At 40.9% G+C, this 17,124-nt stretch overlaps 1 protein-coding gene across 4 annotated transcripts in view; it reads left to right on the top strand.

The window, feature by feature from the left end:
- ADPRH (ADP-ribosylarginine hydrolase) overlaps positions 1-17,124 on the top strand; it is a 150,498-nt gene that overhangs the window by 41,567 nt on the left and 91,807 nt on the right. For 2 of the 4 annotated variants that reach the window (XM_044060488.1, XM_044060490.1), the window contains exon 2: positions 4,787-5,123. In XM_044060488.1, coding sequence (XP_043916423.1) covers positions 4,787-5,123 — 337 coding nt within the window. Of the gene's footprint in view, positions 1-4,744; positions 5,124-17,124 lie in introns of all 4 variants that reach the window. The other 2 variants (XM_044060486.1, XM_044060487.1) reach the window with 1 other exon arrangement.

Below are 17,124 nucleotides of genomic sequence, written 5' to 3'. Positions count from 1 at the left end.
AATGCCTCTTCTACTGACTCAGCACAATTACAAAACTCTTCACAGTCAGCTGAAAACTCTCAATCTGGCTGCATGGAAAATTCCTTAACACCACAACAGACCCTACTCTCCAAAGAGGTGCAGGATGTCATTTTGGAGGCCGAAGACCTCTACTAGAAAGGCTTACTCCCAAAGTGGAAACGCTTTTGCGCTTGGAAGGAGAAAAAGGGCCGGGTTCCTAGAAAACTGATTTTCCCTCAGATATTACAGTATCTAGCTGAGCTGTTGAACAGTGGACTTTCATTTTCCTCCATCAAAATTCATGCCTCAGCCATTTCTGCAGAACACAACAATGATCCACCCTTATTCTCTCACCCACTTTTAAGACAGTTCCTCAGAGGAGCTAAGAATATAAGACCTCCAAGGAAACAACCAATCCCAGCCTGGGATCTTAACTACATTCTAGAAAAATTAACATTACCTCCCTTTGAACCAGCTGCCTCTACAGATTTGCAATATTTGTCCTGGAAAACAGCCTTCCTTCTGGCCATTACCTGGGTTTCGGAACTACAAGCCCTCATGGCTGTGCAGCCCTTTCTCATCTTCCATCAGGACAGGGTTTCCCTACGAACCAACCCTTCATTTATGCCTAAGGTGGTATCCAGGGTAGCTTTAAATCAGGCCATACACTTACCTACCTTTTACCCCAATCCTCAAAACAAAGGGGAAAGGCTGCTACATTCCTTAGATATCCATAGACAGCTACGTTACTATCTGGACAGAACACAGCTCTTCAGGAAATCAGAACAACTTTTTGTGTCCTATGCTGTAGGAGCTCAAGGGAAGCCAATTTCCAAACAGACAATTTCAAAATGGATAGGCCATTGCATACGGTTTTGTTACTCCTTTCATGGCAAACCTGTGCCTACAGGCATCAGATCCCACTCCACAAGGGCCACAGCTACCTCTACAGCCTTCCTCAGAGGAGTCCCTACCAAGGATATTTTGGAGGCAGCCACTTGGAGTTCTGTGCATACCTTCACAAAACACTACCACCTGCCTTTATATTCCAAAACTAGAGCAGGCTTTGCTCTCTGCTGTGTTGCAGGGCATTCTGGCTGCTCCCAGTTCCACCTGGTGCCTACCACCCCGCGTAGCTTTGGGATTTACCCATCTGTGATTACTGCAGCTGTATGCACGATGAACATAGTACAGTTTTGTACCTACCATAAATGTAGATGTTAGAGTGCTAATACAGCTGCAGTACAGGTTTCCCTCCTTCCCCTCTTGGTAAAGTTTTCCAGTGGTTAACACCTCCTCATACAACCTAATTTGGGTTATCCTTCTATGGTGTATTTGCTTGCAACTACTGATTTTTGATTATATTGCATTGCTTGACTATATTTATATATATATATATATATATATATATATATATATATATATATATATATATATATATAATTTATATTGCCTTCCTTCTGGGGGCACCTGACATCTGGGGCAAGAAAGACTGAAGAATATGGCGTCGGCTGTGTCTTGTATACCCCTGTCGCACTGACGTCAGGAAAGAAAGCGACAACGACGCCGGACCTAGACTTTGGAATTCGGCCGACCGAGGACCCGCCTGACGGCAGAGAACCCATCTGTGATTACTGCAGCTGTATTAGCACTCGAACATCTACATTTATGGTAGGTACAAAACTGTACTTTCTTGCTGCTATGAACATGGTGCCATCCCCCGCCAGCATAAGCTGTAACATTAGTAACTGACTTATCACAGATTCACTGATCAGGAGATTATTTGGCGTTTTAGAGTCAATAGGGGTATTGTACAGGTCTTGGTTGACATGGGTCAGAGACATTTCAGGGACCACTTGGGGAATGCTGATGATTTCACAGGACTCGCAGCTCATTGTAATTCAGGCAATGATAATTCTGATAAATATCACATAATCAATAACAAGCATGGTCAAAACAGTAATACTAGAGATAACAGGCGAGGTCATAAGCCTTGGTTTCTACAGCAGAGCCATTTTGGGCAGACTCAGTCAGCAAAACATATACAGAACAAAGCAGGACCAAGACAGTGGAAACGTGTCTGATTTCATTAATCCTGCTTTTATCCCTCGTGTAGCGCTTGGTGTGTGATTTCTTGCAAAATCCAAACTTGACCCACTTTAATCCACATACATTTTCTTCACCACTTAGTTTTTTATTTCCATCTTCAACTTTTCCATTCTCTGAAGATTTTAACGAACTGAACCCATTTCTAATGAGCTTTTTTTTTTACAGAGACATGGCTGCACAGTACTTAGGTTTGAACTTGTTAAAAGGGGGTGGAAAACCAAAGTGAAATCGTAGTGGACCTGCAAATGAGCTTCATACCAGGTTAGAGGAATGATATGAGCAGTGGTGAGCCTTAGAAAAGGAGAGGAAAAAGGCTGAAGTTGATCTTGCAAGAAACGTTCCTGGAAAAAGAATCTCCAGTTCAAATAACAATCCCATTCCTTGACTGCCTGGGAATCCAACAAGGGTGGATCATTGGATTGTGGACAGTTATGTGAGCAAACAAGGGTTCTGACATTGATTAGAAAAATAGACACCATGGATTGCCTATCCATGCTAATATATCTACTGCTGTTGACCATCATTTAGAAGCAGTCCAGATTACTCAAGCATGGCGCAAAGATGAAATTGTTAATGTTGCAAACCGCCAGATACAGGAGGCAACTCACTACAGTAATGAGAGAGACATTCTTACTCTTGATGCTGCCATCAAAGAGTTGGCTGTCTCTACTTGCAAAGCATGTACCGCTCTCTGGTGAGCCTTGCAGATGGCTTTACCAAAAACATCTTTCAGCAGCCTAGCAAAACCAGAGGATGCTGAAAATTGTATTGCAGGAGCTTTGTTTTGGAACTAATGGAGCACAGGAAGAAACTGGCACTGTAAACAAAACCAACCAGAAGATATAATAAGAACCTGCTGGCAAAGAACAAAATAGAAGTCCAACATGAAAGTGCAACGAAAAAAGTGGAATGAGGGGATTGTGTCAAGAGGCAAAGGGAATGCCCTTGAGTACGGAAACCTTCCAGTTAATTAGAGAAAACAAGTCACTTGGCTGCAACAAGCAAGATTCTTATTTACAGATAAGGAGTTGCAACAAGCAAGTTGTTTATTTACAGAAAAGGGAACTTTATTTTCCATGTTTAGTGCTGTATTCAAATGATAAACAGCAGAATACTGGGCATTATATGCAAAGCTGAGAGAATATGCCATCTTAATTAGTTGTGATTGTGTTTAACCACTTATTTACCTCTAGCTACAAATTATTTTGAAAATTCATGTCACAGTCTCTTCCCCTCTCCCTTTTCCTTCAGTTCAAGTATTCAAACTGAGATGTGTGTTGTGCACACATTTGATTTATTAGAGTAACATTTCTGGTATTTTTCTCAATTCATCAAAGTACTGTCCTTAATTTTTCTTATTTGCACTCCCATCTTCTTCATGTGGTATATAGATATGACTTGTTATTCATAATATAGGTACAAAGAAGGACTTTTCACACGTTTTTGAACATTATGGCAATCTAGTAGTGCTTCAGATGACTTCTAAGAGTTTACAGGTGGATTGGACACTCTCTAAATTGTCCGTAAGTGAGAGTGTGTGTGCGAGTAAGTGGTATGAATGAACTATCGCGCCAGAGCTAGGCAGCCGGCAGTGTAAACCTTGGCTCAAGATGATTGTTGCTGATGAAGTGACACCCCGACCCCATATGCAAAATGGGAAAAGGGGTTGAGGATGGCTGGATGGACAATAGTATGAGGAAAGTCAAGAGCACATGAGGTAAGTGCTAAGAAAAGCACAGAAGTGTAGAATATGGTCATTTGTTAACTGTCATAGCTTAAGTAATAATTTGGAAAAATCGGCATTGATAGCTTAAATAATAATTTGGAAAAATCAGCAAATTATATTTGGGTACACATGCCAGTACTGGGTACTTACGTGTTATCGCAACTAGATTTTTGTGATACTACCAGTTGTTTCACGATGTTCAAATGTAACCTATTAATGCAGTGAAGACGTCAAACAAGTATTTTCTTTCATACTGAAGGTTGTTTTAGGCAGGGTTATGAATTAAAAAAGTAAAAATGTAGTGTCGCTATTTATGTATGCACTTTACTGATACCGTGTCATGTAGCTGGCAGTAAAGTGCATAGATGCTTCAATTGTCAGGGCTGCTCTCTTACTGACTGCAATTGCTCTTACCAAATATCGTCTCACCTAGCTTTTCTTCAGCAAGTACATGACAGAGCATTGCAATGTTTCTGTGATTTTATGCAACTGTGGCCACGGCTTGCTATATGACTGTAACTGACAGCTTGCACTCACTACTACAGAACAGATATATACTCATTCTGCCATTACCTTATGGAATTATACTGTCTTAGAAATGTGAGACAATTGAAGCGTGCGTGTGTTATGCACGCAAAACAGGAAGACTAAAACAATTGTTTCTCTCTTCCTGAATGTAATCCACAGTTATTTTTTATCAGTAAGGACTTCAAATAACAGCTTGCAGTTTTCCCCCAGTCATGAATTATCGCAACCGCAAAAATCTGGTTTCGATAACACGTAAGTACCCAGTACGGTGTGTTGCAAAATATATTTTTTCGTACAGTGCATTCTTGACAAAATATTATAAAATAAGTTAAAAATAAACAGGCATGACACCTTTTTTCTATTTTTTTTTTTTTTACCTAGGCTATCTTTAACATCCTTTGTACTGTCTTTTTGTTTCATCAGTTGGGTCAAACAGCAACAAACATGACCACTGATAGCTTGCAGAATAAATATGTGGCTGCCATGGTTCTGAGTGGTGTCGGAGATGCCCTTGGGTATAAAAATGGAAACTGGGAGTTCTGTCATAGTGGAGAAAAGATCCACGAGGAGCTAAATGAAATAGGAGGTGTACAAAACATCAATGTGGCTAAATGGATAGTTAGTGATGACACAGTAATGCACTTGGCAACTGCTGAGGCACTTGTACAGGCTGGAAAAGAACCAGACCTTCCTAAACTTTATCTCCTGCTGGCAAAAAAGTACAAAGCATGCATGGATGATATGCAGGGAAGAGCTCCAGGTAAGGATTATTATCATTATTATTATTATTATTATTATTATATTTTATGATATGGCACCTACAGTTAGCATGTGCAATATAACAATGTCTTTGTCAAGAAAAAAAAAAGAAAGCAACATTTCCATTCTTTCTGTATGACAATTGTATGTTTTTGGATATAACGACATTATATATTGAAAAAATCAACCTTTATTTATATATATATATATATATATATATATATATATAGTTCCCCTTTACAAGATCGAATTACTGAAAGCTTGAGCCCAGAATCTCGAGTTTTCAGTAACTCAAAATTGTAAAGGGAAGCTGTAAAAGTAAAAAAAAAAAAAAAAAAAAAAGAAATGTACTTTCGTGTATGCAGGGAGCTAGGTCCCCCTGCATTGTTCCTGGTGTAATATGCGAGTTGTGTGGCCAGACTTTAGCAGAGGAGTGGCCATTCTCCCATTGTGCGCTTATGCATATAGTGTGGAACGGGAGAATTCCCTTTTCTTCACTGAAGTGCGATCTCGGAGTTGGTATATTTAAGAAGGGGGTGCAGGAGGGCTTGCCCCCCTGCAAAAACATTAGAAAAGTGTTGTTTAGTTGTTTGTGTTCCCCTGCAGAATTTCGAGTTAGTGAAAGTTCGAGATTCTGGCTTCGAGCTTATGAAATTCGAGCTTTCAGTAATTCGATCTTGTGAAGGGGAACACACACATATATATATATATATATATATATATATATATATATATATATATATATATATTTTTGTAGGGTACCATGAGGAGGCTACTGCAGGGTCTATACAGAGTGGTGTGCTGTGCATTAAGTATGTTCATACAGCAAACGAGCTTTAATGCCTTGCTAAGTGAATGCAGTAGTATGATACTGTTTTGTCCAAACGCATTCTTTACTGGAGGCAGCAGCTTAGTTTAAAAAGTCAGATTGCACTATGTCGTTTATAGTATTGCTTAAATAAACTCTTTGTTAATCTTTATATATTCCCATCCCACCAACAAAGCCAGTGACCTATGCAAGTTCCGTGAAAATGGTTAATCACCCGCTAGACTTGCATACTAGTGGCACTTTTCAATTAACAGTTTCCATCAGCTCAGACACACAGACCTACCCAGAGGATCTTGCACTGTATCAACAGGTTCCTAGTGAAGAACCCAGCAGTTTTAAAAGGTAAGCCTTTAAAACAAACCTATGTATGATGAATCTCCTGTTCTCTGCATGTAAAATATTTGTTACCATCAAAATGGCATTTCACTCATGCACCTCATCTCTTCATATGAGCTTTGTCCTTCTTGGACATTTAACTAAATGTTTCTGTACATCATACTTCTAACAGATCTCTTGCATTCAAACTTTCCTGGCAGGGGTGCGTGTACTCATGAACATCTTTTAAGTTTTGTAGTTCTTCACAGAAGTATCTAGGGTACTTTTCTAACCAAATACTTCACTGTAGGTTGCATTACATTATATAACAAGCCTGGAAGAAGGAGACTTTGTTTCATCTGTAATACTCAGATGTAGTTTAAGGAATTTCTCCCTTACTATTCCATCCCTACAGGAATCCCAAGCTTTTATAAAGGTCTTAACTGGCCTTGCTTGTACTGACCATTGTTAGTTGATGCCACCTTGTCCATAATCCTGTCCATTAAAAAGTACTTTTTCCTGTTGATCTGTTGCTCATAGCTTCTCCATGTTCTGTCCTTTTTCAGTACAGTTGCATCACATTCCCCCCTTGGTGAGTTGCATATCCATGTCACAGCCTCCTGTTTGTTCTCTTTTCTAATGAAAAGAGGTCATGCCATCTTAGTCTGTCTTCATACAGAACTTCCTTCTTTTCCCTCAGTGTCCTAGTTGCCTTCCTCTGTACCATCTCCATGACTATGCCCTTCTCCTTCCCATAAAGCCTCAATAATAGCATGCAGTACTCCAGCACTGGCCTTACCTATGTCTGATAGTAGGGTGCATCCGTCTTCTTGTTTCCCATTTCAATATTCTAGCTATACATCCTAGCATCTGATTTGCATTTGCTGCTTGATGGTTCATAAAGCTGAAATCCTTCTCCTTTTCTATATTTTTAGTTTGGTTTCTCCAGTTGCATAACCTACCCCTGAGTTGTCACTCTTCAGGCACGGCAGTAAACATTTTGAATGGTTGATGTAGAGCTGGCAACATTTAGAAAACTCATCCAGTTTCTTTAGATGTTCTTCGGGTTTCACTGTTACAGTCATTACATTTGGGTAATCTGCTGGCAGGTTGCCATCATTTGGCCTGAATTCTGAAGTCTTGGGTCCTGCGTCAGTTGCTGTCTCCTCTTCCATGACGTCAGGTCATCAGGGATATAAAACAAGCAGCCGACGCCATTTTCTTTAGTCTTTCTTGCCGCACGGTGCCCGAAGCAGAAGCATTTCGCAAGTGCCGGTCGGCCGACTCCTGAAATATTCGAGTTTGAGTTTCAGAACTGAAGTCTTCACTAAAGCCAAGTACCCCGTTGGGGGAACTTTTTTTTCTTGCTCCATACCGATGTCAGAAAAAGTTAATAATTGTATCACTTGCGGGAAGCAAATACCTCATAAGGATTTACATTTATACTGTGTTCCTTGCCTAGGCCCTGATCACAACGTGCCTGGCTGTCGGCTTTGTGCTAGATTTAACCAACTCACTATTAAGCGTCTGTATATTTTTGTTCAAAGTATTTTGGAAACAGATTTAACTACCCAGAAACGTCGTCGGATAGCAATCAACTACCGGAGTACATAAAAAATGCAAAGAAAAGGACAGAGACACAGTCGAGGTCCAAAACCGACGACGAAGCTTCTCCTAAGCCAGTCGCCGGTTTGCCAGTACTCACTGAGGCACTTTCGCAGCCCCTGATACCCGCTACTTTCGAGTCGCAGGCCCCTACCGAGACCCATGTGGAGTCCGGCATGCCGCAAGATACTCAAAGTATTGGACCCATGGATGTATCTCCCTCGGATGGGTCCGGAGCCACTGAGCAGGCGCACCGGCTTTTGAGGGTGCATTCAGGCCTCAACATTTTTATATTAAACCGACGACAGCTGCAAAACCAAAGACAATAGCAACTTCTAAAACTAAAAAACGATGCATGAGCCACGTGCACAGGCCACTATGCCTAAAAAACAGATGATTAAAATGGCTGAAGACCTTATTACCTTGATCAGGGCCCCCCCTGATAAGAGGCCTAGACAAGACACTGATTATGAATCTTCAGATCAGGTTTCTATTTCTTCTGATTCCTCTTCTGATCAGGAATTATCTATACCTCCCCATGAGGATTCTGATGCAGAGGAGTCTATACCATCTGCATCACCTCCTGAGGATTATTCATTTGGAGAAACCTTGCATACTTTGAGGGAGCATTTTCACTGGGGAAAGTCAAGATTTCTCAGAATCAAAAAAGAGGCTCAGAGATTTCCTTCTTCTCCCTCAGCACAGGCCTTTAGCCATACCCCCTGTTTTAGACATTGTGAATGATGTGTTTTCGGAGTCGAGCTTGACCCCTGACTCCTTACCTCTGTCTCCCAGAAAGCCTGACAGATATTACAGGGTCCCTGACTCTCACAAATTTTTATTTAGAAACCCTGCTGCTGATCCTGAAACTATTTCACAGGGTCCAAAGGGAGTTAAGGCCTCAACAGCAAAAAACCCTACCCCCTCTGGCAGAGATTCAAGGGCACTGGATAGATGGGGAAAAAGGGTTTATACATCTGCAACTTTGGTAATTAGGGCCTTAAACTGCCAGTTGTATATGTTCAAGTATCAACAACATGTTATGGGATTGCTGAAACAGAAAATGTTAATTTCTGAATGTGCAGAAAATAAAGAATTGCAGGAATTATTGCATGCAGCTGAACAGGTTGGAAAGCATACTTTGCAATGTGGTTTTGATTCCTTAGAGGCCTCCTGCAGGGCAGCAGTTACTGGATCTGTGATTAGCAGGCATGCCTGGCTAAAAGAGCAAAACTTGCCTGATCATGTTAAAGCTAAATTACTGGATGCACCTTTACAGCATGATACTCTGGTATTAAGGCAGAAGAGGTTTTAAAGAAAATGGAAGACAAAGCTAAGTCTATGCAAACTGTAAAAGACTTCTTACAAGTGCAGCCACCAAGATTCAGTAGACACTGGCCTACAAAAAATTGGTCCTTTCCTGTGTCAGACAGAGCTCAAAGGGGCAAATCCAGATGCCCTAAGGGTTTCAGATATCAGGCACAAGATTCTTACCGGTCAAAGCAATGGGGTGCTTCTACCTCCAAATCTGGAGGAGATAAAGCACAAACCTACAGAAAACAGTCCCAATGACTTCCCTCTGCCTTTACCAAGCACTTACCTTTCGGCAGCACCGTTAGGGGGAAAATTAGCACTTTTTGCTAAAAAGTGGCAGTTAACCCAGAACAAGTGGGTGCTAAACATGGTATCACAGGAATACAGATTCCATTTCCATACTCTGCCAATGGCAAACGGTTGGCTGGATCTGCCAAAAAATCAATGGGCAGAGGCACAGAAATGGGTTATGTCCCTCATGGAAATGGGGGCCATTCAGCCAGTACCAGAACAGGAAAAAGGACAAGATTTTTACTCGACTGTTCTTGGTACCCAGAAAGGAAAAGGCCTGGCGGCCAATACTGGATTTATCGATTTTGAACACATACCTGCACATTCCAAATTTCAAAATGCTGACTTTGTAGCAGCTTCTGCCCGTGCTGAACAAGAATGCTTGGCTGGTGACATTAGACCTAAAAGAGGCATACCTACATGTCCCAATAAGGCAGTCGTGCAGAAGATACCTCAGATTCAAGGCTGGCTTAATGCATTACCAATTCTCTGCACTACCCTTTGGTTTATCTACTGCACCCCAGGGTCTTTACAAAGTGCCTGACACCAGTAATTGCTTTTTTAGACAAAGAAGTATACAAATATATCCTTACTTGGATGACTGTCTCATTCAAGCAGAGAACAAGGACATTCTTCTTCAACACCTGGCGTTTGTGGAAAGGCTTCTAACATGCCTAAGATACACAATAAACGAAAAGAAATCGCAACTGGTACCCTCTCAAAAGATAACATTCCTGGGTGCAAGCTTGAATACAACTGCCCAGATGGCTTACCTCACGCCAGACAAACAAAGGCAACTGACTACTTACTTCAAACTGATGGCAACAAAAACCCAGTTATCTGCAAGACAAACTCTGCAGGCTTTGGGCTTCATGGCATCCTGCATCCTACAGATTCCATATGCAAGACTGCATATGAGGAAACTTTCAATGGTACCTAAAAAGTTTATGGAGTCAGCATGGTCACAGTCTGGAAACAATGATTCCTCTCCTTCCCTTTCTACAGCAGGAGTTTCTGTGGTGGGCAAAGGCATGTCACCAAAACATGGGACGGCCCTTCACTCTACACCCTGCCAGCCAAACCTTAACAGACGCATCAGATTATGCCTGTGGGGCCCACATGGCGGGAAGATGCATTCAGGGCATATGGACCACAAAACAAATGCATCTACATATCAACCAAAAAGAGATGCTAGCTGTTCAAAATGCCCTGACAGCCTTAAAGGAGTTACTTCATCCAGGACAACTACTGATAAAGATGGACAACACCAAGGTTATGTGGTATATAAACAAGCAGGGGGGCGCGCACTCATACCCCCTTTGCAGATTAGCCATGGCACTGTGGGACACAGCTTTGACTTAACAAATACATCTTCAAGCACAATTCCTGCCAGGAAAATAAAATACTCTGGTAAATTATTTAAGCAGAAACCTTATGGACCCTCACGAGTGGAAACTAGATCCTCAAGTCTTCAGCATGATAACAAAGAAATGGGGGAGCCCGGACATAGATCTATTTGCCTCTCCTCAAAATTATCAATTGAAAAGATTCTGCAGAAGGACTTATCACAGACAAGCATGGAAAGTGGATGTCGTATCCTTCAGTTGGAAAAATCTATCCGCTTGCGCTTTTCCTCCTCTGCCTCTTCTTCCCAGGATCCTACTAAAAGTCAGACAAGAGAAACCAAAGATGGTACTAATTGCCCCGGACTGGCCCCGCCAATACTGGTACCCAATCCTAAGGAACTTGTCTCAATACCCAGCTTGGACCTTACCTCAAAGACCTCAACTACTGTCCCAGCAAAACAATCAGATCCTGCACAATCAGCTCCAGACACTGAACCTGGCAGCATGGCTGATCATGTAGTTATACAAACAACACCGCTCAGTAAAGCTGTGATGGATGTCATTTTGGAACCAGAAGGCCTAGTACTAGAAAATCTTATGCTGATAAATGGAAGAGATTCTGTGCTTGGAATCAAGCACAAGGAACTGATACAGCAGAACCAAATATTCCTCAGATATTACAATACTTGACTGAGATGCTTGACAAAGGCCTATCTTTCTCATCAATTAAAATCCATGCCTCTGCCATTTCGGCTCATTACAATACAGAGCCACCAATCTTTTTTCATCCTTTACTAAAGCAGTATCTTAGAGGAGCCAAAATTTTAAGGCCTCCTAGAAGATCACCAATACCTGCATGGGACCTCAATTATGTGTTGGAAAAGCTCACCCTGCCTCCATTTGAACCAGCTGCTACTGCTGATATAAAGTTCTTATCATGGAAAACTGCTCTGCTACTAGTAATTACTTCAGCAAGAAGAGTCTCAGAGCTACAGGCCCTCTTGGCTGTGGAGCCTTTTATCATATTTTACCCAGACATGGTGTCTCTGAGGACAAATCCTTCATTTATGCCTAAGGTGGTTTCCAGTGTGGCTCTTAACCAAACTATTCATCTGCCAACCTTTTATCCAAATCCGCAGAACAAGGGGGAGAGAATTCTGCATTCCTTGGACGTACACAGACAGCTAAGATTCTACTTGAGCAGGACTAAATCTCTAAAAACTGAGCAATTACTAGTGACATATGCTGCAGGATCCGAAGGAAAGGCTATTTCAAAGCAGACTGTTTCAAAGTGGATAAGCCACTGCATTTGTTTCTGCTACTTACTCCATGGCAAACCTGTAGGTCTCATTCCACCAGAGCTGCAGCTACTTTAGCAGCTTTCTCAGAGGAGTACCAACCAAAGACATTCTAAAGGCTGTTACTTGGAGTTCTGTTCACACCTTTTCAAAGCATTATCATTTGCCTCTCTACTCTTAAGTCCAGGGCAGGCTTTGCCACTGCAGTTGGGCCTTATAGCCGTACGTAATGCTGTTTAGCTCCAGCCTCACATCCATAGCTTTAGGATTCTACCCAAATGTAATGACTGCAACAGAGAAACACAAAATACATAGTACAGTTGTGTACACTTATCATAAATGTAGATGTTCAAGTGTATTCACTGTTGCAGTGCAGGCCCGCCATCCCACTTTCATTCTGGAGTTTATCTTTCCTTCTCTATCTTTTACAACCTATGTGGTGTATTTGCTTGTAGATGAAGGTAGTTTGTATAGATGCATGTATATATAGTTTTCATATATATATATATTTTTTTCTACCTTTTTGGGGGCACCTAACATCTGGGGCAAGAAAAACTAAAGAAAATAGCGTCTGATGCTTGTTTTATACCCCTGACGACCTGACGTCATGGAAGAGGAGACTGCAATCGATGCAGGACCCAAGACTTTGGAATTCAGGCCGACTGAGGGCAACCTGCCAGCAGATTATCCAAATGTAATGACTGCAACAGTGAATACACTCTTAACATCTACATTTATGGTAAGTGTACACAACTGTACTGTCCCTCTCCATGCTTTTTGCCTTCTGATAAAATCCTCTGACTGATCTTGTTTATCATGTCTTGTGAGAGGTCAGACATTAAGATATTAAATAGGACTGGACCCAGAATGACCTGTGAAACAATACTTAACTTTTTTTACTTCCTCAGAACACTCAGTACTCATGGTTCTGATGCATCTGTCATCTTTTCAAGCAACCTGTGATGTCTGACTAAGTCAAACATAAAGTCCTTAAATTCGAATAAAGTACATCAATAGGATTGTTTGTATGCACATTCTAGGTAACCCCATCATAAAATTACTTTATCTGGGTCTAGAAGGATCTACTGGCTTTATATCTATGTATGAATTCATCAAGCAGACATTTTTTCTGCTAAGAGTAGTGTAAACCTTGACCTCAGGATTGTGTCCATTAGTCCATGGGTTCCTGAAGTCAGGATTGCTGTTTTTGTAGTGTTCTGGGCTATAGACAGGCATCACCATTACACTGCTTGCCTTCACTGTCCTGTAACCATTTATACCTTATCTGTTGTGGTTTTCCCCATGTCCATAATGAAACAGTCTGTCTCTTACCGTCTAGTTTTTTAATGCTTCTTAATGTTTTTGCCTCATTGATTGATTGTATTCCATCTTTTTTTTTTATCAGCCCACTTTAATTCTCAGCCGTCACCTAAGCGGTCTTACTTTGATCTTTCTGTATCACCACTGTGAAACGCACAGTGGCATGGTCAGTATTCTGTAGTGAAGCCTTACTCTATGCATCACTTATTTCATCCTCGTACACAGAACCAAACTAAGAAGTCTCCCTTTCATTTTATTTTTTTGTTCAAACCATTTCAGAGGGAATACCTCAATCATTCTTTTTGCTTATGTGCTCATCTTGAAGGAAGAAGTGATTTGTATACATCCAGCAGAATGAGGCCATTCATCATTCCTTACTAACTTAGCATCCCAGGTACTTGGATGGGGGAATATCTAGAAGTTTCCAGGGTAGCAGACTTTCCTTTTGCCACTAGCAACTTTTATTAGGAACTTATTGCTAGTTCCTTATCCTCTTCCAGCAGCTGCATCCTTTTTTTTTCCTGTGGTTTCTCCATGCCCCAACTCCCTGTCCCCTTTCAGCTCCCTGTCCAACCCATTTCTCACATTTATAACCCTCTCCATTGTTGCTTACTTTATCCTTCCAGAGTATCTTGTACCCTAATATGAGCATTTACTGTTTCCTCTCAATAGTCAGTCTGTTTTGTTCCAACCATGTCAGATTTACTCTCAACTGTTGTGTAACTCCTACTTGACTATCTACTTATCTTGTCTTCTGGTACTGCTTAGACCTACCCTGACTCCCTGTATTCTCCCTTTCATGATTGCACATCTTTTTTCTCCCTTTCTGTTGTCTCATTATGGGTGTTGATAATCTTTTCACATCTCTGGACATTTTTACTAGTGCCCTTCAGTTGTTTTGTTTTTTTTCATTCTTTTCTCCTATCCTTGATCCCTCCTTCCTTTTGCCCTTTATACTTGCTCATTCATTGTTGTTTGTTCCAGATGCTTATCTTTGTTGCAAGTACTACTTTTTTCCAGGTTTTGCCATTTCCCTCCTTTCCCTTGCTAAAATGTACCTATCCCATCTGCCTGTTCCTACTGCCTTTGTTATCCTACCCTTTGCTCCAGCAGCTCTGTTTCCTTCCTGCAATACACTTCAGTTGCATTATCCTTCTCTACAAATTCCGTTCAGTTTTCTTTAAGCAACATTTTCATTCTACCAGCATCTTTCACCCCTGTTTCCATATTGGGCTAAAGGCACAGTCATCCTACTGGGCCTTTCAAGCTCCTACTTTATTGACATGATCCCTTCGGGACTGAGATGAAGCCTTCCCAAGCAGAGCAGCTCCTCATTCTCCAATACTCACTCACTCACTCACTCACTCACTCAGTCTTCTGTTCCTAACCATCTTCCTGAACCATCTGTTGAACTCCTAGTCTTCACTTTCCTCATACTACTAGTTGCTGCAAAGTAGAATTTCTGAGAGACCTACCAGATCCTTCCTACTAAGACATGGAGCATGGTATTTGGAATCCCAGCTCACAGAGAAAGCAGTTTGTAGTTATTACAGAGATAAAACAGTATCTAGAAAAGGGGTGTCCTAAACGTTGGGATCACATTCAATCACAAGAGGGGTGTGGACTGAACCTGAGACCTGAGAATCCTAGGACCATCTGGAGGTGTATTTATTTAATTATTTGTTTGACATTTGTTTACTGGGAAAATCTGAATGGGCCAAAAAGTGCCCATTTTCACTGGAGAACCGGGGAGAAAAGCTCCACAATCACAATGTTTCAAAAATCAAGTACGGATATTTTAAATCAAAATGTATCATGTTACACTACAAAAATGTAAGAGTGAAAAAATGTTGCAAGGAGAAAAACATAGAATATATGTTTCATAGTAGAGTGAAATGAAAAAAATAATGCGAGTTCGAGAAAATATGTGAGGGAAAACCTCAATAGTCATATTATTTGTTACATATGTGATAAATGAAGTCTGAAACAATTCTAATAAGATATTTAAAGATATGTTAGAGATTACATGATTAGAGACAATGAGAGGAAATTGAGTGACGTCTTAGTATGAGAAAGGGTGTTCATATTAGGGTTATAGAAGGAAGTGAGGATGGAGAGAAAAGGAGATTGTAAGCAGAGTGCAGGGTAGAGTGTCTTCAGGTAGCTAAGGTGAGCAGGGAGGAAAGAGAAAGAGTCGGAGGAAAGGTCTGCAGACATGAAGTGGCTAAGGTAAGGTAGTGGGGAAAAACCAAACAAAGGAGTGGAGTAGGAGGCTGGCGAGGGTTGTGAAGTGTAATTGAGGTTGAAGTGGGTGAGTAAAGTATAGTGAGTAAGTTCAGCTGAGATTGACAAAGGAGCAGGTTCAAGATTTTGTGAAGTATTCTTTTAGGGAACATTTAAAGGTGGGTAGGTTAGAAATAGTTCTGGTGGTTAGAGGTAAGGAGTTCCATTTTGTGTTACTGAGTACGAGCATAGGCTTTGTCTATGGAATTTATTCAATTTGCTTATGGCAATAAGTTGTTTACCTTCTGATCTAAGAGTTATTTTAGGGAAATGTATTAGAGCTGAGCAGGCTAATGGTGTGTGTACAATTTTATGCATTGTTTTAAGTTTGATGTAAGAGAGGTAGAGAGGGAGTTCCATCTAGTTAAGAGTATGCAGAGCTTTACAGTAAAGGAGGTTGAATTAGTAGCAAACTTGGCAGTTTTTTTGTAGCAGTTTCAAATATGTTTTTTTTATGGAGGATTGTAAATTGGTTAGAATTGGTGCTCCATAGCGTAAGGAGGGCAGAAGGTAGGTTTGGCTACAGTAATTTTTGTGGGTGTGCTCAGAAAATGTTTGTTTCTGTATAGCATTCCTAGTTTTTGATGGGTTTTCTCGATATTGCTTTGGAAGTGGAGGTCAGATTTAAGATTATCATCTGTTATGACTCTTAATAGTCTGGTATGGTGGATTGATTTAGGGTCAGTACTATTTGCCAAAAAGGTTTTAAAAGATGCTTTGTTAGGGGTGTGAGTTTTTGGGGTAAAGAAGAGGAGTTTGTTTTTTGGGGGGAGGGATTGAGTAGGAGTTGTTTTCTTGTAAGCTAGGTTTCAATGGAGATAACAGCTCATTGAGTGATTTCTTTGAAGTGAGTTAAGGTGTTTGAAAAGCAGATGACAGTAGAGTGATATGTTTATTGAAGCACAGGGTCTTCACAAGAAGATGAATGTAGGTTATAGATAAAAATATTGAATAGCAGAGGGCCAAGGATGGATCCTTGTGGGACTCCTGTGGAAGTGGAAAAGTATGCAGAGATGGATCCTTGTGATTTTGCAGCTTGTTGCCAGTTGGCAAGGTAGCTAGAAAACCACTGAATAGATGGAGATGATAGACCCACAATGGAAAGTTGATTGAGGAGTTTACTGTGAGAGATCATGTTAGAGGCTTTTGGTAGATCTAGAAATACTGCAGATACAAGTTTGTTAGAGCTGCGAGCTTTATTGACAATGTCTGTAAATTATAGTAATACAGAGGAGGTGCTGTGGTCTGGCTAAAATCCATGTTGTGAATTGGTGATTAGCTGACTTTGTAAACAGTAGTGGAGAAATTGTTGATGTACATATCGGGATTTTAAAAAGGGGAAGCAGGATCGCTGTGGAACAGAAATATGTAATGTCACTGGAATTCCTTTATGTAAGGGGT

Source organism: Protopterus annectens, chromosome 2.part0, assembly GCF_019279795.1.
Source record: "Protopterus annectens isolate FY-2018-M chromosome 2.part0, PAN1.0, whole genome shotgun sequence".
Classification (NCBI taxonomy): domain Eukaryota; kingdom Metazoa; phylum Chordata; order Ceratodontiformes; family Protopteridae; genus Protopterus; species Protopterus annectens.
The sequence above is the reverse complement of the archived record's forward strand: the minus strand, read 5'-3'. Positions and strand labels throughout refer to the sequence as shown.